The sequence below is a fragment of the Pristiophorus japonicus genome, chromosome 7, assembly GCF_044704955.1.
Source record: "Pristiophorus japonicus isolate sPriJap1 chromosome 7, sPriJap1.hap1, whole genome shotgun sequence".
In the NCBI taxonomy this organism is placed as follows: Eukaryota; Metazoa; Chordata; class Chondrichthyes; family Pristiophoridae; genus Pristiophorus; species Pristiophorus japonicus.
In genome coordinates this window covers 244,069,387-244,096,270 of record NC_091983.1, presented here as the reverse complement: position 1 = coordinate 244,096,270, position 26,884 = coordinate 244,069,387, and the positions used below count along the sequence as shown (strand labels likewise).

General features: G+C 46.2%; 1 protein-coding gene across 2 annotated transcripts in view; it reads left to right on the top strand.

Moving 5' to 3' along the window:
* The window catches only part of LOC139267485 (dynein axonemal heavy chain 8-like), a 2,569,686-nt gene that overhangs the window by 2,509,678 nt on the left and 33,124 nt on the right, over positions 1-26,884 (top strand). For both annotated transcript variants that reach the window (XM_070885867.1, XM_070885866.1), the window contains 2 exons: positions 17,173-17,329; positions 22,088-22,240. In XM_070885867.1, the coding sequence (XP_070741968.1) occupies positions 17,173-17,329; positions 22,088-22,240 (310 nt within the window). The remainder of the gene's footprint in view (positions 1-17,172; positions 17,330-22,087; positions 22,241-26,884) is intronic.

Genomic DNA, 26,884 nt, shown 5'->3' with positions numbered 1-26,884 from the left:
GGGTCTTCTTCATGTAGAGGGTTGTGGGGGTCTGGAACTCACTGCCTGGAAAGGTGGTGAATGCAGAAACCCTCACCACATTTAAAAGGTGCTTGGATGGGCACTTGAAGTTACGGACCTTGGGCTGGTAAGTGGGATTAGACTGGATAACCTCTTGTTGGCCGGCGCAGATACGATGGTAAGTACTGCAGGGAATCAAATACGGCCGGGGTGATCTTATGGACTAGATTCGATCGCCTGGATGGGTCAGAGAGGAATTTTCCCAGATTTGTTTTCCCCAATTGGCCTGGGTTTTTATCTGGTTTTTGCCTCTCCCAGGAGATCACATGGCTCCGGTTAGGGTGGAGTGTCGAATATTTTAGTATTAGGGATGTCGCAGATGTGTGAGGCTGACTGGTTGGGCTGGGTGCTCTTTACCTTTCCGCCATTGTTCATTGTTCATAAATTTATATGTAACCTTCAGGGCTGCTGACCGAGGACCGTGTGGCTCTTTTGTTGGCCGGCACGGACACAATGGGCCAAAATGGTCTTCTTCCACCCTGTAAATTTCTATGTTTCTATGTTTCTTCTATGTTTCTAAATGCTGCTTAATTACACTATTAAAGACACCTTCCATCACTTTGTTGATGATTGAGAGTAGGCTGCTGGTGCGATAATTGGCTGGATTGGATTTGTCCTGCTTTTTGTGGTCAGGACATATTGGGCAATTTTCCACTTTGTCAGGTAGATGCCAGTGTTGTAGCTGTACTGGAACAGCTTGGCTAGAGGCGCAGTTAGTTCTGAAGCATAAGTCTTCAGTACTTCACCTGAGATGTTGTCGGGGCCCATTGCCTTTACTGTAGCCTGTGTGCTCGGCTATTTCTTGATATCTTATGGAGTGAATCGAATTGGCTGAAGACTGGTTTCTGTGAGGGGGTGACCTCAGGAGGAGGCCGAGGTGGATCATCCACTCAGCACTTCTGGCAGAAGATGATTCAAAATGTCCTTGTCTTTTGCACTAACGTGTTGGGCTCTGCCACCATTGAGGATGGGTATGTTCATGGAGCCTCCCCCTCCTGTTAGTTATTTAATTGTTCACCACTCACAACTGGATGTGGCAGGACTGCAGACCTTTGATCTGATCTGCTGGTTGTGGAATCATTTAGCTCTGTCTATAGCATGCTGTTTCTGCTGTTTAGCATGCATGTGGTCCTGTGTTGTAGCTTCACCTGGTTGGTACCTCATTTTAAGGCTGCTCCTAGCATTCTCGTCTATATTCCTCATTGAACCAGGGTTGGTCCCCTGCCTTTATTGTAATGGTAGAGTGGGAAATATGCCAGGCAATGAGGTTACAGATTGTGATGATATACAATTCTGCTGCTGCTGATAACCCACAGCACCCAGTTTTCAGCTGCTGGACTTGTTCTGAATCTATCCCATTTAGCACGGTGGTAGTGCCACACAACACAATGGGGGGTGTTCTCAGTGTGCAGACGGGACTTCGTTAACCACATTGCTGTGGGTCTGAAGTAACATATTGGCCAGATCGGGTAAGGGGGGCAAATTAACTTCCTGAAGGGTATTAGTGAACCAGATGGGCTTTTCAACAATCCGGTACGAGCTTTTTTATTCCAGATTCATTTAATGAATGAATTTAAATTCAACAGTTGCCATGGTGTAACAACTACTATGCTACTGTTCCTCCTGTAAATAGTGCCGTAGTAGGGGGATGTATAAATACAGAGATCAGGGAAGCATGCAGTAGAAACATTGTTATAATTGGAGAGTTTAATTTTTCACATAGACTGAAAGAAGCACAACAGCCCAAGTAGTAATTCATTTGAAGAATCTATTCAGGACTGTATCTGGAACAACGGGGTAGATTTTGACTTTTGATTGGCCGTCCATTCTGGCAAAGAGGAGGCCCCTGTGACTGTGAGGCCCTGCACTGCACAGGCGCCAACCAGTTCCTACCCAAAATGGCTATCGGGGTCCTATTTATGTCATTGGACACTGATTTCCATGTTAAAAGGGGCCTATTGCCTGAAACAGGCAGGAATTTTGGGCCCCTAGCGGTAGGCCCCTTTTAACATGGAGCCAGCTGAATCGCCGATATTAATAGGACGGTAAGGCTACCGACCCCATTTTGAGGCCGTTACCGCCCAGTTAATGCCAGGTGAGATCATTCAATATTGATCCCAATATGTTTAGGAACTGATAGGGGATAAGGCCATACTACATTCAGTGATGAGATTCAGTTAACAGTCTGACAGTAAGGGAACAGCTTGCAAATATGACCATAATATATTTGAATTTGATATTAGGTTTGACAGGAAAAAGGGAGAGTTTCAAACCAGGGTTTCAAATTTAAGTAAACAAACTTCAAAGGGATGAGAAATGGATTGACCGCAGTAAACTAGGCTGAACTGCTTGGGTAAACCTACAAATAATCTGTTATGCCTTGAATAAAGAGTCAGACTAGGTACTGCAAGCTCAAAGTAAGTGTGACCGTAGTCCTTTATTACAGATCTCAGAGTGCCTCGCCAGCCTGTGAGGCCTCCTTATATACAGCTGCTCCCAAGGGATTGTGGGATCCCTTGGGACTCCAGGGGATGAGCCCTCTGGTGGTTAGACATGGTAATTACAGGTTTACATACATAACATAATCAGTGGGAAGTATTCAAAGCAGTAATTGGTCCAATACAAGCCCGGTATATACCCTTATAAGGTAATAAGCCCACTTGTATAGTTAAGCAACCATGATCAACAAATGATGTGAACCACAGTATCAAGTTAAAAGAAATTGCATACATAAATGCAAGGTAAAGTCCGATAAAGTTTCATGGTCTCAGGGCAAATATATGCAAGGAAACCTCCTGTTGATTATCGTTTACCACCCTTCCTCAGCAGATGAATCAGTTGGGGGTGTCACTGTCCATTATCGAGTAGCTCAATAGTACCATCACTTAATGACCTAGTACCATCACTTAACGAGCTGCCCAAGTTCTGAAAAACATAACTCCCAGATTGGGCTTGTAGCAGATGGTGAGGGAACCAACAGAGGGAATAAAATACTTGACCACATCCTCACCAAAAGCTAACTATTGCAGAGCATCTGTCCATGACAATATTAGTAGGAGTCACCACTGTACAGTTCTAGCGTAGACTAAGTCCTGCATTCACACTGACGATACCCTCCATCGTGTCGTGTGGCACTACCACCGTGCTAAATGGGATAGATTAAGAACATATCTAGCAGCTCAATACTGGGGACCCATGAAGCATTGTGGGCTATCAGCAGTAGAATTTTATTCCACCACAATCTGTAACCTTAAGGCCAGCATACCTTTCATACCTCCATAACTATCATGCCAGATCAAACCTTGTTCAATCAGGTGTGTAGAAGTGCATGCCATACCTGGTGAATTTACAACTCACGACTACATGCATGCTAAACAGCAGAAGCAGCATTCTATAGACAGAACTAAGCAATCCCAGATTAAGTTAAAGCTCTGCAGTCCTGCCACATCCTGTCGTGAATGGTGGTGGACAATTAAGCAACTGACAGGAGGAAAGACTCCATAAACATCACCATTATCGATGATGATGGAGCCTGGCATTTTTTTTTTATTCATTCATGGAAGTGGGCATTGCTGGCAAGGCCAGCATTTATTGGCCATCCCTAATTGCCTTTGAGAAGGTGGTGGTGAGCTGCCTTATTGAACCGCTGCAGTCCTTGAGGTACTCCCACAATGAGGTGAGCAAGGGAGTTACAGGATTTTGACCCAGCAACAATAGAAACATAGAAACATAGAAATTTACAGCGCAGAAGGAGGCCATTTTGACCCATTGTGTCCGCGCTAGCGGACAAAGAGCCGCACGGCCCTTGGTCAGCAGCCCTAAAGGTTACATATGAACCTTTGAACAATGACAGAAAGGAAAAGAGCACCCAACCCAACCAGTCCGCCTCGCACAACTGCGACACCCCTTAAACTAAAACATTCTACACTCCACCCCAACCGGAGCCATGTGATCTCCTGGGAGGGGCAAAAAACAATTAAAAACTCAGGCCAATTTAGGGAGAAAAAATCTGGGAAAATTCCTCTCAGACCCATCCAGGCGATCGAAACTAGTCCAGGAGATCACCCTGGCCGTATTCTATTCCCTGCAGTACTTACTATTATATCTGCACTGGCCAACAAAAGGTCATCCAGTCTAATCCCAATTACCAGCTCTAGGTCCGTAACCCCGCAGTGCCCATCCAACCATCTCTTAAAAGTGGTGAGGGTTTCTGCATCCGCCACTCTTCCAGGCAGCGAGTTCCAGATCCCCACAATGGACAATGAAGGAATGGCTTATATATTTCCAAGTCAGGATGGTGTATGACTTGTGTGTGACTTGGAGAAGAACTTGGAGATGATGGTGTTCCCATGTGCCTGCTGCCCTTGTCCTTCTAGGCGGTAGAGGTCGCAGGTTTGGGAGGTGCTGCCGAAGAAGCCTTGGCGGGTTACTGCAGTACATTTTGTAGATGGTACACACTGCAGCCATGGTGGTGGAGTAAGCGAATGTTTAAGGTGGTGGATGGGGTGCCAATCAAACGGGCTATTTTGTCCTGGATGGTGTCAAGCTTGTTGGAGATGCACTCATCCACGTGAGTGCAAAAGGCAAGGCTGAAGTGTTCACAAACACCTTCAGCTAGAAATACCAAGTGGATGACCATTCTCGGCTTCCTCCTGAGGTACCTACCATCACAGATGCCAGTCTTCAATCAATTCTATTCATTCCATATCACATCAAGAAACAGCTGAGTACACTGCACACAGCAAAAGCTACAGGTCCCGACAACATACTGGCTATAGTGCTGAATAGCTTGTGCTCCTGAAATAGCCAGACCTCTCACCAAGCTGTTCCATTACAGCTACAGTACTGGCATCTTCCCAACAATATCCAGAGACAAAGTTAACTGTTGATGATTCCCTGGACCACTCCCACCAGACTGTATACCACTGTGTCCCCTCATCAATGATTTAGATGAAGGAATTGAGTGTAATATCTCCAAGCTTGCAGATGACACTAAGCTGGGTGGCGGTGTGAGCTGTGAGGAGGACGCTAAGAGGATGCAGGGTGACTTGGACAGGTTAGGTGAGTGGGCAAACGCATGGCAGATGCAGTATAATGTGGATAACTGTGAGGTTATCCACTTTGGTGGCAAAAACACGGGCAGAATATTATCTGAATGGCGGAAGATTAGGAAAAGGGGAGGTGCAACGAAACCTGGGTGTCATGGTACATCAGTCATTGAAAGTTGGCATGCAGGTGATGCAGGCGGTGAAGAAGGAAAATGACATGTTGGTCTTCATAGCTAGGGGATTTGAGTGTAGGAGCAGGGAGGTCTTACTGCAGTTGTACAGGACCTTGGTGAGGCCTCACCTGGAATATTGTGTTCAGTTTTGGTCTCCTAATCTGAGGAAGGACATTCTTGCTATTGAGGGAGTGTTCACCAGACTGATTTCGGGGATGGCAGGACTGATATATGAAGAGAGACTGAATCGACTGGGCCTATATTCACTGGAGTTCAGAAGGATGAGAGAGGATTTCATAGAAACATATAAAATTCTGACGGGACTGGACAGGTTAGATGCAAGAAGAATGTTCCCGATGTTGGGGAAGTCCAGAACCAGGGGACACAGTCTAAGGATAATGGGTAAGCCATTTAGGACCGAGATGAAGAGAAACTTCTTCACTCAAAGAGTTGTTAACCTGTGGAATTCCCTGCCGCAGAGAGTTGTTGATGCCAGTTCGTTGGATATATTCAAGAGGGAGTTAGATATGGCCCTTACAGCTAAAAGGATCAAGGGGTATGGAGAGAAAGCAGGAAAGAGGTACTGAGGTGAATGATCAGCCATGATCTTATTGAATGGTGGTGCAGGCTTGAAGGGCTGAATGGCCTACTCCTGCACATATTTTCTATGTTTCTATGTTTCTATGAAGGGACTGAGTGTAACGTAGCCAATTTCTTCTGAATCATTTTTTTAGTCATTATTTACTGGCTTTTAAAAGTTTCCCCATTTTCTGTCCTCCCAATAGTTTTGGCCACTTTATATGCCCTTGTTTTTAATTGGAACCATCCTTTATTTCTTTAGTTAGCCACGGGTAGCTATCTTTTCTTTTACACCCTTTCTTCCTCACCGGAATATTTTTTTTGAGAGTTATGAAATATCTCCTTAAATATACGCCACTGTTCATCAACTGTACTACACTTTAATGTATTTTCCCAGTCCACTTTCGCCAACTCTGCCCTCATACCTTTGTAGTCTTCTTTATTAAAGCTTAGTATGCTAGTTTGAGATCCAACTTTCTCGCCCTCCATCTGAATTTGAAATTCAACCATGCTATGGTCACTCATTCCAAGAGGATCCTTTACGAGGAGATTGTTTATTAATCCTGCCTCATTATACAGGACCAGATCCAAGATAGCCTGTCCTCTGGTTGGTTCCGTTACATACTGCTCATACATTATGGTCATTTTTATTCCAGATTCATACCAGAACTTACGTCGATGGATTATTAGTCCAGGCCTCTGGATTACTAGTCCAGTAATACAACCACTACACTACCATATCTGTTAGTGGGAGTGAGGTGAGTGTTGTGTATGGAGAAAGAGTCAGACTGAACACTGTGAGCTCAAAGTAAAGTGTGACCTTAGTCTTTTATTGCAGGTTTCCAGAGTGCCTCTTCAACCTGTGAAGCCTCCTTAAATACCTGTGCTCCCAAAGGATTATGGGATCCCTTGGGACTCCAGGGGATGAACCCTCTGGTGGCTGTACAGAGAAAATACAAGTATACATATATAACAATACTCCCGCCCAAAGTCAATAGTGTAACTATTTACAATGTGAGTCGATCTGGGTCCTTCTTGCCCTGGTTGATCGTCTCGGTGTGAAAGCTGGTGTTGTTGAATCATTTGTTGGGCCCTCGCTGGGCTGCTGTGCAGCTGGCCTTGCTGGGCTGCCTGGTGTGTTGGGTCCTGCAGGGGTGCTGTGGATGATGGGTTCTGCTTCGTGGTCAACCGTGGTGTCAGTTGCCACTGGTGTGTATGTTGGAGGATCAAAAAAGGTAGGGTCCAAGGTGGGTTGCTCAGGATAGTCCGTGAATCTGAGTTTGATTTGGTCCAAGTGTTTCCGGTGAATGAGTCCATTTGAAAGTTTGACCCGAAACACCCTGCTCCCCTCTTTGGCCACGACAGTGCCGGGAAGCCACTTGGGACCTTGTCCATAATTTAATACAAATACAGGATCATTGATTTCAATCTCACGTGACACATTTACGCTATCATGATATGCACTTTGTTGAAACCGCCTGCTCTCTACCTGTTCATGTAGATCAGGGTGAACTAACGAGAACCTTGTCTTAAGTGCTCCCTTCATGAGCAGTTCAGCAGGTGGGATCCCAGTGAGTGAGTGGGGTCTCATGCGGTAGCTAAGCAGGACTCAAGATAGGCGAGTCTGCAGTGAGCCTTCAGTTATTCTCTTCAAGTCTGCCTTGATGGTTTGCACTGCTCTCTCTGCCTGACCATTGGACGCTGGTTTAAACGGGCAGATGTGACATGTTTGATCCCGAAGTGGGTCATGAATTCTTTGAACTCAGCAATGGTAAAGCATGGCCTGTTGTCACTCACCAGGACATCGGGTAAGCCATGAGTGACAAACATGGCCTACAAGCTTTCAGTAGTGGCAGCGGACATGCTAGCCGACATTATCTCACATTCAATCCACTTGGAATACGCGTCTACAACCACAAGGAACATTTTACCCAAGAACGGGCCTGCATAGTCGACGTGTACCCTAGACACAGTTTGGAGGGCCAAGACCATAAATTGGTGCCTCCCTGGGTGCATTGCTTAACTGCGAGCATGTATTATATCTGTGAACGCAGGAATCTAAGTCCGCATCGATACCAGGCCACCACACGTGGGATATGGCTAACGCTTTCATCATTACTATGCCTGGGTGGGTACTGTAGAGGTCATTGATGAAGGTGTCTCTGCCCTTCTTGGGGACCACTATTCGATTGCCCCACAGAAGGCAGTCTGCCTGTATAGACATTTCATTTTTGCACCTCTGGAACGGCTTTATCTCTTCCTGCATTTCCACTGGGACACTGGACCAGCTCCTATGAAGCACACAGCTTTTGACTCGAGATAATAAGGGGTCCTGGCTTGTCCAGGTTTTGATCTGCCGGGCAGTAACAGGTGATTGCTCACTCTCAAATGCTTCCATAACCATGGCTAGATCTGCCGACTGCGCAATTTCCACTCCCGTGGTGGGCAATGGCAGCCTACTGAGAGCATCGGTGCAGTTTTCTGTGCCTGGCCTGTGGCGGATGGCATAGTTGTATGCGGACAACATGAGTGCCCATCTCTGGATGCGGGCCGATGTGTTGGTATTTATCCCTTTTACTCTCAGAAAACAGGGAAACAAGTGGCTTATGGTCAGTTTCCAATTTGAATTTTAGCCCAAACAGGTATTGATGCATTTTCTTTACCCCATAGACACACGCTAACGCTTCCTGTTCAATCATGCTGTAGGCTCTCTCAGCCTTTCACTGACTCCTGGATGCAAAGGCAACCACTGGTTGCAGTTTCCCGAAATCATTAGCTTGTTGCAGTGCATACCCGATGCCATTTGACGACGCATCACATGTTAATACCAAATGCTTACATGGATCATACAACACAAGCAATTTGTTTGAGCATACCAATTTTCTCGCTTTTACAAAGGCATTTTCTTTTGCCCCAAACCCATTCGCCCCCTTTTCGTTATAAGACATGTAGTGGTTCTAGCAGTGTGCTGAGACCCGGTAAGAAGTTACCAAAGTAGGTCAAGAGTCCCAGAAATGACCGCAGATCCATCACGTTCTGTAGCCTCGGTGCGTTCTCGATTGCCTCTGTCTTTGCGTTAGTGGGCCTGATGCCGTCCGCCGCAATCTTCCTTCCGAAGAACTCCACTTCAGGTGCAAGGAAAATGCACTTCGAGTGTTTTAACCTGAGCCCCACGCGGTTGAGAACCTCCTCCAGGTTCTGCAGGTGCTCGACTGTATTCCAACCTGTGACCAAGATGTCGTCCTGGAAGACCACGGTGTGCGGAACCGACTTCAGTAAACTGTCCATGTTTCTCTGGAATATCGCCGCCGCTGATCAGATTCCAAATGGCATCTAATATAAACAAAAAGACCTTTGTACGTGTTGATGCAGGTGAGGGCCTTCGATGATTGCTCCAGTTCCTGCCTCATGTAGGCTGAAGTCAGACCCAGCACCGTGAATGTCTTTACTCCCGCCAGCATTGCAAAGAGGTCGTCGGCCTTTGGTAGTGGATATTGGTCCTGCAGGGAGAAACGATTGATAGTTACTTTGTAATCGCCACAGATTCTGACAGTGCCGTCTCCCTTGAGGACTGGAACAATAGAACTGGCCCACTCGCTGAACTCAATCAGGGATATGATGCCCTCTCTTTGCAGCCGGTCTAGCTTGATCTCTACCCTTTCTCTCATCCTGTATAGTACTGCTCTTGCCTTGTGATGGATGGGTCGCGTCCCCGGAATTAGTTGGATCTGCACTTTTGCTCCTTGGAATTTCCCGATGCCTGGTTCAAACAGCGATGGAAATTTATTTAAGACCTGGGCATACGAAGTGTCGTCAGTGGGCGATAGCGCTCGGACGTCATCCCAGTTCCAGCGTATCTTTCCCAGCCAGCTCCTGCCGAGCAGCGTGGGCCCATCGCTCGGTACCACCCAGAGTGATAGCTTGTGCACCGCTCCATCGTAGGAGACCTTAACGGTAGCACTGCCAATTACAGGAATCAGTTCTTTAGTGTAAGTTCTTAGTTTCATGCAAACTGGTGTTAAGACTGGCCTTGAGGCCTTGTTGCACCACAACCTTTCGAAAGTCTTTTTGCCCATGATGGACTGGCTCGTGTCCATGTCCTGCTCCATTGACACCGGGAGTCCATTTAGTTCAACATTCAGCATTATAGGGGGACAATTCTTGGTGACATGTACCTCTGCCTCCTCAATCTGAGGCTCTGATTCGTCGTGATCCTCCATGGATCTGACCTCCTCTGCAACATGGTGGTTTGCAGGTTTAACAGGCTTTGCCCAGCTCGCCTGCACACTCGTTGGAGGTGTTCCATTGTTCCACAGCCCTTGCAAACTTACTCTTTGAATCGGCATGAATGGAAATGATGATCACCCCCGCAGCGCCAACAAGGTGTTAATGGCCTTGCATTCATCACCCTTGATGCTGGACTCTGAGTCATCTGCGGACGTGCAGCTGCAGGTATGTGTGACCTGCCCTATAGTTACAATTCGATAAACAACATCACTTTGTTCACAGTACTTGTAGCAGCACTTGTGTGCTGAGAGATTTGCTTTGTATTGTCACTGGTTGCAATGAATGCCTGGGCTGTCGCTATGGCCTTGCTCAAGGTTGGGGTCTCTACAGTCAAAAGTTTGTGAAGTATGGTTTCGTGGCCAATGCCAAGTACGATAAAGTCTCTGAGCATGTGCTCCAAATGTCCTTCAAATTCGCAATATCTTGCAAGGCGTCTTAGCTTGGTGACATAACATTTCCTGACCTTCAGACCTTTTGTAGGTGTAGAATCGGTACCTCGCCATCAGAATGCTTTCCTTCGGGTTCAAATGCTCTCGGACCAGTGTGTACAAATCGTCATACGATTTCTCCGTGGGTTTCGCTGGAGTGAGAAGATTCTTCATGAGGCCATATGTTGGTGCCCCACAGATGGTGAGGAGGATCGCCCTTCATTTGGTAGCGCTCTCTTCCCCATCTAGCTTGTTGGCCACGAACTATTGGTTGAGTCACTCCACAAACGTTTCCCAATCATCTCCCTCTGAGAATTTCTCCAGGATGCCCACTGTTCTCTGCATCTTTGGGTTTGCTATCTGTATCTCGTCGACAGTTGTTGTGTATGGAGGAAGAGTCAGACTGAACACTGTGAGCTCAAAGTAAAGTGTGACCTTAGTCTTTTATTGCAGGTCTCAAGAGTGCCTCTCCAACCTGTGAAGCCTCCTTAAATACCTGTGCTCCCAAGGGATTATAGGACCCCTTGGGACTCCAGGGGATGAGCCCTCTGGTGGCTGTACAGAGTAAATACAAGTTTACGTAATAAGGTGGATGAATTAACTGCATAGGCAGCAATTAATGACTATGATATAATTGGCATCATGGAGACATGGCTCCAGGGTGACCAAGGCTGGAAACTCAACAGCCAGGGGTATTCAACATTCAGAAAGGATAGACAGAAAGGAAAAGGAGGTGGGGTAGCATTGCTGGTTAAAGAGGAAATTAACACAATAGTAAGGAAGGACATTAGCATGGATAATGTGGAATCTGTATGGGTGGAGCTGCGGAATACCAAAGGGCAGAAACCGCCAGTGGGAGTTGTGTACAGACCACCAAACAGTAGTAGTGAGGTTGGGGACAGCATCAAACAAGAAATTGGGGATGCGAGCAATAAAGGTCCAGCACTCATCATGGATGACCATAATCTACATATAGATTGGGCTAACCAAACGATGGAGGAGGATTTCCTGGAGTGTATTAGGGATGGTTTTCTCGACCAATATGTTGAGGAACCAACTAGAGGTCTGGCCATCCAAGACTGGGTGATGTGTAATGAGAAATGACTAATTAGCAATCTTGTTGTGCGAGCTCCCTTGGAGAAGAGTGACCATAATATGGTAGAATTCTTTATTAAGATGGAGAGTGACACAGTTAATTCAGAGACTAGGGTCCTGAACTGAAGGAAAGATAACTTTGATGGTATGAGACGTGAATTGACTAGAATAGACTGGCAAATGATACTTAAAGGGTTGACGGTGGATAGGCAATGGCAAACATTTAAAGATCACATGGATGAACTTCAAGAATTGTACATCCATATCTGGAGTAAAAATAAAACGGGGAAGCTGGCTCAACCGTGGCTAACAAGGCAAATTAAGGATAGTGTTAAATCCAAGGAAAAGGCATATAAATTGGCCAGAAAAAGCAGCAAACCTGAGGACTAGAAGAAATTTAGAATTCAGCAGAGGAAGACAAAGATTTTAATTAGGGGGAGGAAAATAGAGTATGAGAGGAAGCTTGCCGGGAACATAAAAACTGACTGCAAAAGCTTCTATGGATATGTGAAGAGAAAAAGATTAATGAAGATAATCGTAGGTCCCTTGCAGTCAGCTTCAGGTGAATTTATAATGGGGAACAAAGAAATGGAAGACAAGTTGAACAAATACTTTGGTTCTGTCTTCATGAAGGAAGACACAAATAACCTTCCAGAAATACTAGGGGACCAAGGGTCATGTATGAAGGAGGAACAGAAGGAAATCCTTATTAGGCGGGAAATTGTGTTCGGGAAATTGATGGGATTGAAGGCCGAAAAAGCCCCGGGGCCTGATAGTCTGCATCCCAGAGTACTTAAGGAAGTGGCCCTAGAAATAGTGGATGTATTGGTGATCATTTTCCAACAGTATATGAACTCTGGATCTGTTCCTATGGACTGGAAGGTAGCGAATGTAACACCACTTTTAAAAAAAGGAGGGAGAGAGAAAACGGGTAATTATAGACCGGTTAGCCTGACATCAATAGTGGGGAAAATGTTGGAATCAATTATTAAAGATGAAATAGCAGCGCATTTGGAAAGCAGTGAGAGGATCGGTCCAAGTCAGCATAGATTTATGAAAGGGAAATCATGCTTGACTAATCTTCTGGAATTTTTTGAGGATGTAACTAGTAGAGTGGACAAGGGAGAACCAGTGGATGTGATGTATTTGGACTTTCAAAAAGCTTTTGACAAGGTCCCACAGAAGAGATTGGTGTGCAAAATTAAAGTACATGGTATTGGGGGTAATGTACTGACATGGATAGAGAACTGGTTGGCAGACAGGAAGCAGAGAGTCGGGATAAATGGGTCCTTTTCAGAATGGCAGGTAGTGACTAGTGGGGTTCCGCAGGGCTCAGTGCTGGGACCCCAGCTATTTACAATATACATTCATGATTTGGATGAAGGAATTGAGTGTAATATCTCCAAGTTTGCAGATGACACTAAGCTGAGTGGAGGTTTGAGCTTTGAGGAGGATGCTAAGTGGCTGCAGGGTGACTTGGACAGGTTAGGTGAATGGGCAAATGCATGACAGATGCGGAAAATGTGGATAAATGTGAGGTTATCCACTTTGGGGGCAAAAACATGAAGGCAGAATATTATCTGAATGGCGGCAGATTAGGAAAAGGGGAGGTGCAATGAGACCTGCGTGTCATGGTACATCAGTCATTAAAAGTTGGCATGCAGGTACAGCAGGCGGTGAAGAAGGCAAATGTTGGCCTTCATAGCTAGGGGAGTTGAGTATAGGAGCAGGGAGGTCTTACTGCAGTTGTATAGTGCCTTGGTGAGGCCTCACCTGGAATATTGTGTTCAATTTTGGTCTGCTAATCTGAGGAAGGACATTCTTGTCATTGAGGGAGTGCAGCGAAGGTTTACCAGACTGATTCCTGGGATGGCAGGACTGTCATATGAGGAGAGACTGGATCAACTAGGCCTATATTCACTGGCGTTTAGAAGGATGAGAGGGGACTGGAAAGGTTAGATGCAGGAAGAATGTTCCCGATGTTGGGGAAGTCCAGAACCAGGGGACTAAGGATAATCTAAAGATAAAGGGTAAGCCATTTCGGACTGAGATGAGGAGAAACTTCTTCACTCAGAGAGTTGTTAATCTGTGGAATTCCCTACCACAGAAAGTCGTTGAGGCCAGTTCATTGGATATATTCAAGAGAGAGTTAGATATGGCCCTTACAGCTAAAGGGAGCAAGGGGTATGGAGAGAAAGCAGGAAAGGGTACTGAGGTGAATGATCAGCCATAATTTTATTGAATGGTGGTGCAGGCTCGAAGGGCCGAAAGGCCTTCTCCTGCACCTATTTTCTATGTTTCTATATATAACAGAGATAAGTTGGTGCTCTGCGTTTTTCAATTCTTTCCATGTGTTTGGAGGTGGCTGTATGCTTCACTGTGCAGCCTCAGCTCGCATTGTGTCTCTGGTTACCATGGCAGCCCGATCTTTTTGGCGCCGATCAAGGCTCCACCCCCAAAACTAACGATCAGGTTAGGCCACTCCAAAATAAAGTGATCCAAAGGGGAAACTTACAACATTTTTTTTTGGCGTCCTTGGGCCCCAAAAAACCATGCCTAACTCTTCAAATACTTCAAAAAATGCTTTGGGGGAAATTGAGCCCTCTGTATCTACCCTATCAAATCGTTTCATCATTTTAAAGACTTCAATTAACTCACCCCTCAATCTTCTATACTCAGGGGAATACATATCTATGGCTTTCTGCTAAATTTACAGTGGCTAAGTGGGAGAAGCCCCGATGGAAATTTACCTCCTCGGAAATTTTTTCGAGTCACAAGGATGTTGATGCAGAAGAGTCTACCAACCTGGATGCTAAGAAGATGTAATGATGGACATTTAGTTTGGAACGTGCTTTAATCTGAGGAGAATGTGTTACTAATAATCTGTCCATGAATATTTCTGGCTGGGAACTCGGATCCTCATGATGCTGTGTCCCATATTGCTCAGCATTCACAACAGCCAGCCCTTTCTCCTCCAGTGATTCCATTTCCATTCCTTTCTGAATATCCCAGTTATGTAGGGCATCGCAACCAGGATGCAAGAGACCTGCTCAGAAATATACTGCAGTGCCCCATAAGATCTATCAAGGCAACAAATCCTTTCCTTCAGAACCCCAATTGCCCTCTCAACTACCATGCTAGTTGATGAATGTATCTCATCCTAATGGTCAACTGGTGAGAATAACACTCATAGTGGAATCATGAGCCGTGGAAACAGGCGCTACACCTTTTTATGAAAATAATCTATGGTCGGAAGGTTAGAAAAAATTTTTTTCAAGTTTTTCTCCTGCCTCTTCCCCCTCTCTTGAAGGCGTTGATATCTTGTTGTTGTACAGTTCCATGGATGCAAGGAATCCAATGAATCCTGCTGACTTTTCATCTGAGCCTAATCAGTAAGGCTCAGCAGGCTATTTGGACACAGGGGCTTCACAGGGATCCCCGATTCTGTCCTTACCAGATCCACTTATGTGCACTTCCAGAATCATTGGATAGCAATCAGAGTTTTCAGCTCCCCAATCCACAGGCACCGAGGCTAATTGTAGCTTCCCCAGCCATGCCTTTCCTGAGATTGAGTAACTCCACAGAGACTCGGGGGCTGAAATTCACCGTCCCCGAAGGGACAGCTACTGCGGGGTTTGGGCGGCCGATCCAAAAAATTGCTGCATAGGAATGTTTCCAGCGGTGACATCAGCAGTGTGCAGGCCACTGAAAAGCGGCCAGGACAGGGAAATTCAGCGATGAAAAGGTAGGATTTTTCCCGGTAGTGCCCACTCAAGGTTTTCCAGTCGGTGCACGAATGCGACACCGCTGGAGTTTTGCCGTGATCGGGTCCGTTTGGCAGGAAATAATTTTATTAATTTTAGTGTGTTTATTTCAGATTCCAGCATCGGCAGTATGTAGCTTTTGATATAGTTTTATTCATTGTTTTGGCTCCATTAAATCTGCTGTGTGCAGCTCAGAGGTTTGCACATAATTTTGTACAACTTTCAGGTCTGTCTCTTTAGTGGAGTCCTGTGGGCTGCAGAGACCTGCTTGGCAGGGTTCACCCTGAGGATGGGAGGAGTGTTGGGAGGACAACACCTGGTACACCTGGTCAGAAGCCGGGCGGCATTAAGGAGCAGGCATCGCCATCAGCACCGTACAGACAGGTAGCGGGCAAGGGAGGCAGCAGCCACGATTCATTCATTCTGCGCCAGACCAGTGTGCTGCCAGCTTCACCGGCCCAAATCAGGATTGCGCTTGGCTGCTTGGGGACAAGGGATATCCGCTGTCCACTTGGCTGCTCACTCCTCTGAGGAACCCCAGGACAGACCCAGAGCATACATACAATGACGCTCATTGTGGCACCAGGTGTATCATCGAGCAGTGCATAGGCATCCTCAAGCAGAGGTTCCGGTGCCTAGACCACTCTGGTGGCACCTTGCAATACTCTCCTCCATGGTTCTCCATAATCGTCGTGGTCTGCTGCATGATGCACAACCTGACCATCATGAAGGGACAGCTGCTGGAGGTCGAGCCAGCAATACCACCTGGGGAGGAGGCACAGGAGGAGGAGGAGAAGGCACAGGAGGAGGAGGAGGATCTCCGTTGCCCCAGAGGTAGGAGGCGTCGACCGATCGCCACCCTGGAAGGGCTGCGTTTAGACTGGATGGGTGCATCCTCACATCTATGGAGGTGCCTGATACCTCCCTTGCAATTTCCCTCCATGCATTATGTACTGATGGTCTGCCAGGTCTCCCCACATCAGGAAACAGTATTCTTCTTCTGTCCTCCACACCGTCTCCAGTGTCTCCAGCTCCATATCAGTGAACTTGTTGGCTCTCCTTGCACCTCTTACACCAGCCATCCTTCCAAACTCCTTTCCTCCCTCAAGGCTGTTTTATATGTAAACCTTGTGTTGCCATCAGAGGGCTCAGCCCCTGGAATCCCAAGGGATCCCACAATCCCTTGGGAGCACAGGTACTTAAGGAGGCCTCACAGGCTGGAGAGGCACTCTGGAGACTTGCAATAAAAGACCTGCAATATGGTCACACTTTACTTTGAGCTCACAGTATCCAGTCAGACTCTTTATTCATACATAACAAGGGCCTGCTGCAAACACTGGCCTTTAAAAAGGCCACACCGCTGAAAAATCCATGCCACTGAAAAATCCACCTTGGAAGGGTTCATTAGCGCTGGAACCCATTTGTTCACTTTTGGAGCTGAATTTGGGGTGGCCCATCCACGAAACTCTTTTGGCGCTAATGGCCCCGAAAAGGTGAGGGGGAGCATCAGCTTTCTAGCGGTACTGAATTTCAGGCCCAAGAGATCAAACTTGTGAACTTCATTGTATGATTTATCTACTCACTGACCTAACCATCCGAGGAGCACACAGGAGATTAAGGTCATTGCAGTCTGACGTCACCTGCAGTAAGCTCGAAAATCCAAAACAGGCGGCTAATAGAAAAGTGGATTTCTGTATCTTAAAAGACCCTCTCCATTTATTGTCTTCTTTTCCTTCAGGTACCAGAGTAACACTGCAGCCGAAATTCTCAACACTATCACCAATATCCAGCCAAAGGAAAGTGCTGGCGGAGGAGGAGAAACACGAGAAGCCACGGTCTTTAGACTGGCTCACAGTATGCTGGCAAAACTGCCTCCAGATTATGTGGCACATGAGGTACTTTACTATATGAATTAAAAGGATATCACTGGGGGCTCAGAGCTCTATCCATATTTGGCCTCTCAAAGGCAAGTATTGGCATGGTGAAATTGCATACCGCACCATTTGGACAGTCAAGCATGGATATGTTAAGGAAGGTTGTGTCTGACTAAGTTGATTGCTTTGTTTGAGGAGGTAGCAAGGAGGGTCGATGAGGGGCATTTGATGTAGTCTACATGGATTTTAGCAAGGCTTTTGCCAAGGTCCCACATGGTTGACTGGTCAGAAAAGTAAAAATCCATGGGATCTAAGGGAAAGTGGCAAGTTGGATCCAATATTGTCTCAGTGGTAGAAGCAACAGATAATGGTCGACAGGGGTTTTTGTGACTGGAAGGCTATTTCTAGTGGGGTTCCTCAGGGCTCAGTATTGGTCCCTTGCTTTTTGTAATAAATATCTAGGATTTAGACTTCAATGTAGGGGGCATGATTAAGAAGGTCGTAGATGATTCAAAAATTGGCTGTTTGGTTGATAGGAAGAAAGCTATGGACTGCAGGAAGATATCAATGGATAGGAATGGACAGAAAAATAGCCAATGAAATTCAATCTAGAGATGTCTGAGGTAATGCATTTGGGAAGGGCTAACAAGGCAAGGGAATTCACAATCAATGGGAGGATACTGAGAAGTGTAGAGGAACAGAGAGACCTTGAAGTGCATGTCCACAGATCTACATTATACTGCATCTGCCATACATTTTCCCACTGAGTGGGTAAATGCATGGCAGATGCAGTATAATGTAGATAAATGTGAGGTTATCCACTTTGGTGGAAAAAACAGGAAGGCAGAATATTATCTGAATGGTGACAGATTAGGAAAAGGGGAGGTGCAACGAAACCTGGGTGTCATGGTACATCAGTCATTGAAAGTTGGCATGCAGGTACAGCAGGCAGTGAAGAAGGCAAATGGCATGTTGGCCTTCATAGCTAGAGGATTTGAGTATAGGAGCAGGGAGATATTACTGCAGTTGTACAGGGCCTTGGTGAGGCCACACCTTGAATATTGTGTACAGTTTTGATCTCCTAATCTGAGGAGGGACATTCTTGCTATTGAGGGAGTGCAGCGAAGGTTCACCAGACTGATTCCCGAGATGGCAGGACATATGAAGAAAGACTGAATCGACTAGGCTTATATTCACTGGAATTTAGAAGAATGAGAGGGGATCTCATAGAAACATATAAAATTCTGATGGGATTGGACAGGTTAGATGCAGGAAGAATGTTCCAAACGTTGGGGAAGTCCAGAACCAGGGGTCACAGTCTAAGGATAAGAGGTAAGCCATTTAGGACCGAGATAAGGAGAAACTTCTTCACTCAGAGAATTGTGAACCTGTGGAATTCTCTACCACAGAAAGTTGTTGAGGCCAGTTTGTTATTCAAAAGGGAGTTAGATGTGACTCTTACGGCTAAAGGGATCAAAGGGTATAGAGAGAAAGCAGAAATGGGGTACTGAAGTTGCATGATCAGCCATGATCATATTAAATGGTGGTGCAGGCTCGAAGGGCCGAATGGCCTACTCCTGCACCTATTTTCTATGTTTCTATGTTTAAAGGTAGCAGGACAGCTCAATAAGTTAAAAAGGCATACGGAATGCTTTCTTTTATTAGCCAAGGCAAAGAATACAAAAGCAGGGAAGTTATGCTAGAACAGTATACAACACTACTTGGGCCACCGCTGGAGTACTGTGTGCAGTTCTGGTCACCACATTACAGGAAAGATGTGATTTCACTAGAGAGGATACAGAGGGGATTTATGAGGATGTTGCCAGGACTGGAGAATTTAGCTATGAGGAAAGATTGGATAGGCTGGAGTTGCATGCTCAGAGAATATTTTGGTGGAAGTGGGGGTCCAAATCCGAGTTTGTAATGGCACTTAATCACCCCAAGTGAATTGATAGTATTAATTTGTAAAATCCCACCTTTGCTTCAGTTTTGCACATTATTTGGCCATTGTGGAACAGCAAGATGCGACTCGGAAATTCCTGATTCCCTATGGGGCACAGCTCAGGGAACCCTAGAAATGTCACAGCCGCCCGCCCCCTTCATCCAAATGAGCCTGACCTCAGGATTTAGGATGGAGTCAGGACTAGGGAAGACTGCTGGGCCAAAATGCACACTTTTCTGTGTTAAATTTCATCTCCCACGTGTTTGCCCATTTCACCAGCCTGTCTATGTCTTCCTGAAGTCTATCACTCTCCTCCTCACTGTCCACTATACTTCTAAGTTTTATGTCATCTGCAAATTTTGAAATTGTGCCCTGTACACCCACGTCCAAGTCTTTAATATATATCAAGAAAGGCAGTGGTGCTAGAACTGACCCCTGGGGAACTCAGGAGGGCAGACACATGAAATTTAACACAGAAGTGCAAAGTGATATGTTTTATTAGGAAGAATGAGAAGAGGCAATATAAACAAAATTGTACAATTTTAAAGGGGTGCAAGAACTGAGAGACCCGGAGGTGTATGTACACAAGGTGCCAAGACAAGTTGAGAAGGCTGTTTTAAAGCATATGGGATTCCTGGGCTTTATTAATAGAGGAATAGAGTACAAAAGCAAGGAAGTTATGCTTTATAAAACACTGGTCAGGCCTCAGCTGGAATATCGTGTACAAATATGGGCACCATATTTTAGGAAGAATGTCAAGAGGGTGCAGAAGAGATTTGCTGGAATGACCCACCCACCCTTTCCTTCAACCACTGTCTGTCTCACTTGTGACAGAGACTGTAATTCCTGTATTGGACTGTTCAGTCACCTAAGAACTCACTTTTAGAGTTTAAGCAAGTCTTCCTCGATCTCAAGGGACTGCTGCTGATGATGATGATGATGATGATGACAAGGCATGAGGTGTTCAAAATCATGAATGGTCTTCTTAAACGATATGGGGATAAGGGGTTATGGAGAACGGGCAGGGTAGTGGAGCTGAGTCCATGATCAGATCAGCCATGATCTTATTGAATGGCAGAGCAGGCTCGAGGGGCTGTATGGCCTACTCCTGTTCTTATTTCTTATGCTCGCTCTTATGTTCTTATGTCTTGCTCAAGTAAATAAAGGGGCACTGTTTCCAGTGGCAGATGGGTCGGTAACCAGACTACACAGATTTAAGGTGATTGGCAAAAGAACCAGAGATGACATGGGGAAACATTTTTTTACACAGCGAGTTAGTTGTTGTGTTCAGGAATGCATTGCTTGAAAGGGTGGTGGAAGCAGATTCAATCGTATCTTTCAAAAGTATAAATACTTGAAGGGAAAAAAATGACATGGGTATGGGGAAAGATGAATTGGACAGCTCTACCATGGGCATGATGGGTCGAATATCCTCCTCCTGTGCTATATCATTCTATGATTTCCTCTGACAAGCGGGTCGGTAACCAGAGGTCATAGATTAAAAATAATTGGCAAAAGAACGAGAGGGGAAGTGAGGAGCAATTTTCCCACACAGAGGTTTGTTGTGATCTGGAACGCACGATCTGAAAGTGTGCTGGAATCTGATTACATAGCAACTTTCAAAAGGCAATTGGACATAAACTTGAAGAGGATTAATTTTCAACATTATGGGGAAAAAGCTGGGGTGTGGGACTAAATCGGACTGTTCTTTCAAAGAGCCGGCACAGGCATGATGGGCTGAATGGCCTCCTTCTGTGCAGTAAGATTCTTGATTGTATACCTGCCCCATGCCATTTGCAAACAAAAGTGCTGAATTTGTGCTAAATGACCTCGATATTAATCCCCACACGATTGGTAGGAGAGGGTTAAAAATGTTAAAGGGGAATGCCACTCCAGCATGCTTCATGGTTTGCGAGTAACGGGTCCATTTTTAGGATATTCAAATCAGTCTCCCACAATGCAATTGGGAGCCTGATTTAAATGTAACAGCTGCCACATGGGTTTCCCAGTGCTCGAGAAACCCGGCAGTGAAAGAGAAGTGGGAGCTGCTGGCTCAAGAGGGTAACTGCCTTTTACAACCCCCTTGTGGGCCAGGAGGAGCAGGAGTGTTCCCCTCAACCCCTCAAGGAAGCTTTCAGTCTCTCTAGTAGACGTCCCACCACCCTTGCCCCCCACACCAGAATCGTTGTCCTCTCATGTTGCAATTGCAGCCTACCTCCTGCCCAAGTACCGATGTCTGGCCTTCCCCCCCCCTCCCGCAATAGCCTCTCTGTCCTCCCCCACCCCAGTCCCAATATCCGGCCTTCCCCTCTCCAACAATGGTCTCGATTCTCCTCAATCTCCAGCCTTCCTCTCTCTTCACCACCACCCCCCTTGTCACCTGACAGCCCCGGCTCTCCGGCCATCCTTCCTCCCGATTGCCACAGACCATCACCACGTGTCCCTGGCTGTGGCCTCCTGTCGCTGGTTTATCCATCGAGCAGCTGGCTAGCCTGTTAATTTGGCCGACTACCGGTGGGAAACTGGAAAAAAGTTATAATGTTTTAAATTCGGCAGATCCTCCGCACCCCCAGCCTTGATGTGTTCCCGGACTTTTATCGCCTCCCCACATACCCTAAATATCTGTGCCGATATATCCAAGGGGAGTTTCATAACTCATCTGTGATGTCAAACCCTCTAGATCTATTGGATTTTCTATCAGCTTTACTTCAGTTGATGTATTTGCTGCTGTAAAAGGAACATTGCCTAAAATGATCAGTTTCTGTATCACTTTTTAAAACGATAATAGTGACTGTCAACAGGTTTATTGTGTTGAAAGAGTATGTCTGTTTTGCTAGGTGAAAGCTCGCCTCCTAAAAATGGGGATTTTGAATTCTATGAATATTTTCCTGCGACAAGAAATTGACCGAATGCAGAAGGTTATTACAATGCTTCGGATCTGTATGAGTGACTTACAGCTGGCCATAGAGGGAACCATCATCATGAGCGAGGTCAGTGTCATTCTGATATCAACACTTAACATCAGACACAGCCCAAACCTTCTCTGATATGGCCATGTAGAAAAAGGAAATAAAATAGAGACACATTTTAAAGTATTCAATTTCATCTCCAGCTTCACATCTTGACCTTGCATTGGAAAATTGATTTATGGAATAGTTTATCTTTTCAAGTTGAACAAAAATGACTCATGTACAATGAAGTAATTGACACAGGGGCCACAATTTTTATCTCTTCACTGTCCCGCCCTCCCTATTTAAATTCAAACATGGAGCGGTAATGGGTTTAAAGTAAAACGGCTGTTTGTTCCACCGATTTACTGCTTTTACAGCTGGTCTATTTACAAAGGGATGGCAGCTTGAACTCCTGTCAAGTGAATTCATTGCAATGCTGACATAATTTTCCAATCGAACTGCCTGATTACTGCCACTTCCTGCTCCCACATAACAATTCTGCTTGGTGAAAGTCCTGAGGTGGCTACTTAAACACTGTTTAAAGGGATCCTCACGTTCCTGCGTAAAGCTGTATAGAGCATCTTCTTGCAGTAGCTCGTGTGTTTCTAGGCCTTAAAGGATTGGAAAGTACTTGTAGTTGCTACTGTAGGTTCTGAATTGTTACACTGGCCAACCATGGAGGGTTTCAGCCGGGCCAGCGGCCTGGCACCCAAAAGCAGCAGCAGTCCGCCCTCCACTTTAACGGAAGCCGCACTGCCGTTGCAGAAGGCCACAGGTTTTGGCACTGAGGGGAATGTCGCCGTCGGGTGGGGGTTAGATCGGCGGTGCGCACAGTGATAGCGCACTTGCCACGGATCGGCAGCAGCTGGAGGGGGTGATCAGGGCATCGCTGGGAAAACTCGGGAGGGCAATTGGGCTATCAGCAGCCATTCCACCAAAAGTCGGTGGCCATTCCACTTCGCAGCATGGCAGCCGATTTGCAGTGGTAACAGGCCTTAAGGAACGGGGCACTTTCAGCCCCGTGCTATCATAGAATCATAGAAGCCAATTTTGCACATCGTGCCTGTAGTGTATGGAGAAAGAGTCAGACTGAACACTGTGAGCTCAAAGTGAAGTGTGACCTGAGTCTTTTATTGCAGGTCTCGAGAGTGCCTCTCCAGCCTGTGAAGCCTCCTTAAATACCTGTGCTCCCAAGGGATTATGGGATCCCTTGGGACTCCAGGGGATGAGCCCTCTGGTGGCTGTACAGAGTAAATACAAGTCCACATATCTAGCACCCCCCACACTCCAAAGTCAATAGTGTAACTATTTACAATGTGAGTCGATCTGGGGCCCTTCTTGACCTGGTTGATCGTCTCGGTGTGAAAGCTGGTGTTGTTGAATCATTTGTTGGGGCCTCGCTGGGCTGCTGTGCAGCTGGCCTTGCTGGGCTGCCTGGTGTGTTGTGCCCTGCTGGACTGCTGTGGATGATGGGTTCTGCTTCCTGGTCAACCGTGGTGCCAGTTGCCACTGGTGTATATGTTGGGGATCAAAAAAGGTAGGGTCCAAGGTGGGTTGCTCAGGATAGTCCTTGAATCTGCATTTGATTTGGTCCAAATGTTTCCGGTGAATGATTCCATTTGAAAGTTTGACCCGAAACATCCTGCTCTCCTTTTGGCCACGACAGTGCCGGGAAGTCACTTGGGACCTTGTCCATAATTTAATACAAATAAGGATCATTGATTCAATCTCGTGTGACACATTTGCGCTATCATGGCATGCACTTTGTTGAAGCTGCCTGCTCTCTACCTGTTCATGTAGATCAGGGTGAACTAACAAGAGCCTTATCTTAAATGCTCTTTTCATGAACAGTTCAGCAGGTGGGATCCCATTGAGCAAGTGGGGTCTTGTGCGGTAGCTAGGCAGGACTCGAAATAGGCAAGTCTGCAGTGAGCCTTCAGTTACCCTCTTCAAGCCTTGCTTGATGGTTTGCACTGCTCTCTCTGCCTGACCATTGGATGCTGGTTTAAACGGGGCATATGTGACATGTTTGATCCCGTTAGGGTCATGAATTCTTTGAATTCAGCACTGGTAAAACATGGCCTGTTGTCGCTCACCAGGACATTGGGTAAGCCGTGTGTGGCAAACATGGCCCGCAGGCTTTCAGTGGTGGCAGCGGACATGCTAACCGACATTATCTCACATTCAATCCACTTGGAATACGCGTCTACAACCACAAGGAACATTTTACCCAAGAACGGGCCTGCATAGTCGACGTGTACCCTAGACCACGGCTTGGAGGGCCAAAACAATAAACTTAGCGGCGCCTCCCTGGGTACATTGGTTAACTGCGAGCATGTATTACAACTGTGAACGCAGGACTCTAAGTCCACATCGATACCGGGCCACCACACGTGGGATCTGGCTATCGCTTTCATCATTACGATGCCTGGGTGGGTACTGTGGAGTTCATTGATGAAGGTGTCTCTGCCCTTCTTGGGGACCATTACTCGATTGCCCCACAGAAGGCAGTCTGCCTGTATAGACATTTCATCTTTGCGCCGCTGGAACGGCTTTATCTCTTCCTGCATTTCCACTGGGACAATGGACCAGCTCCCGTGAAGCACACAGTTTTTGACCAGAGATAATAAGGGGTCTGAGCCTGTCCAGGTTTTGATCTGCCGAGCAGTGACGGGTGATTGCTCACTCTCAAATGCTTCCATAACCATGGCTAGATCTGCGGGCAGTGCTATTGCCAACGCCATGGTGGGCAATGGCAGCCTACTGTGAGCATCGGCGCAGTTTTTTGAGCCTGGTCTGTGGCGGATGGCGCAGTGGTATGTGGACAACGTGAGCGCCCATCTCTGGATGCGAGCTGATGCATTGGTATTTATCCCTTTACTCTCGGAAAACAGGGATATAAGTGGCCTATGGTGAGTTTCCAATTCGAATTTTAGCCCAAACAGGTATGGATGCATTTTCTTTACCCCATAGACACATGCTAACGCTTCTTTCTCAATCATGCTGTCGGCTCTCTCAGCCTTAGACAGATCCTGGATGCATAAGCAATCGGTTGCAGTTTCCTGAAATCATTAGCATGTTGCAATACACATCGACGCCATATGACGACGCATCACATGCTACGACCAAACGCTTGCATGGATCATACAAGCAATTTGTTTGAGCATAACAATTTTCTCACTTTTACAAAGGCATTTTCTTGGCTTTTGCCCCAAACCCATTCGCCCCCATTTTGTAGTAAGACACGTGGTTCTAGCAGGGTGCTGAGACCCGTAAGAAGTTGAGTCGAATAAGAATCTCCTCCAGGTTCTGCAGATGCTTGACTGTGTTCCGACCTGTGACCAAGATGTCGTCCTGGAAGACCACGGTGTGCGGGACCGAATTCAGTAAACTTTCCATGTTTCTCTGGAATATCACCGCCGCCGATCGGATTTCAAATGGGCATCTGTTATCAACAAGAAGACCTTTGTGCGTGTTGATGCAGGTGAGGGCCTTCGATGATTCCTCCAGTTCCTGCGTCATGTAAGCTGAAGTCAGATCCAGCTTCGTGAACGTCCTTCCTCCCGCCAGCATTGCAAAGATGTCATCGGCTTTTGGTAGTGGGTATTGGTCCTGCAGAGAGAAACATAGAAAAAAACATAGAAACATAGAAAATAGGTGCAGGAGTAGGCCATTCGGCCCTTCGAGCCTGCACCACCATTCAATATAATCATGGCTGATCATTCACCTCAGTACCCCTATCCTGCTTTCTCTCTATACCCCTTGATCCCTTTAGCCATAAGGGCCATATCTAACTCCCTCTTGAATATATCCAACGAACTGGCATCAACAACTCTCTGCGGTAGAGAATTCCACAGGTTCACAATTCTCTGAGTGAAGAAGTTTCTCCTCATCTCAGTCCTAAATGGCTTACCCCTTATCCTTAGACTGTGTCCTCTGGTTCTGGACTTCCCCAACATTGGGAACATTCTTCCTGCATATAACCTGTCCAGTCCCATCAGAATTTTATATGTTTCTATGAGATCCCCTCTCATCCTTCTAAACTCCAGTGAATATAAGCCTAGTCGATCCAGTCTCTCCTCATATGTCAGTCCTGCCATCCCGGGAATCAGTCTGGTGAACCTTCGCTGCACTCCCTCAAAAGCAAGAATGTCCTTCCTCAGATTAGGAGACCAAAACTGCACACAATATTCCAGGTGAGGCCTCACTAAGCCCTGTACAACTGCAGTAAGACCTCCCTGCTCCTATACTCAAATCCCCTCGCTATGAAGGCCTTTGAAATTGACTTTATTTCGGTTCAGACACTAATTTGAGACCGAACTGTCTCACCCTCAACTGAATTTGAAATTCTACAATGCTATGATCACTCTTTCCTAGAGGATCCTATACTAGGTCACTATTTATTAATCCTGTCTCATTACACAGTACCAGATCTAAGATAGCTTGCTCCCTGGTTGGTTCCTCAAGGTATTGCTCAAGAAACTATCCTGGAAACACTCTTATCAACTCGTCCTCAAGGCTACCTTGGCCAATTTGATTTGTCCAATCAATGTGAAGATTAAAATCGCCCGTGATTATTGCTGTACCATTCTTACAAGCCGCCATTATTTTTTGATTTATATTTTGCCCAACAGTGCAGCTACAGTTAGGAGGCCTATAGATTGCACCCACCAGTGACTTCTT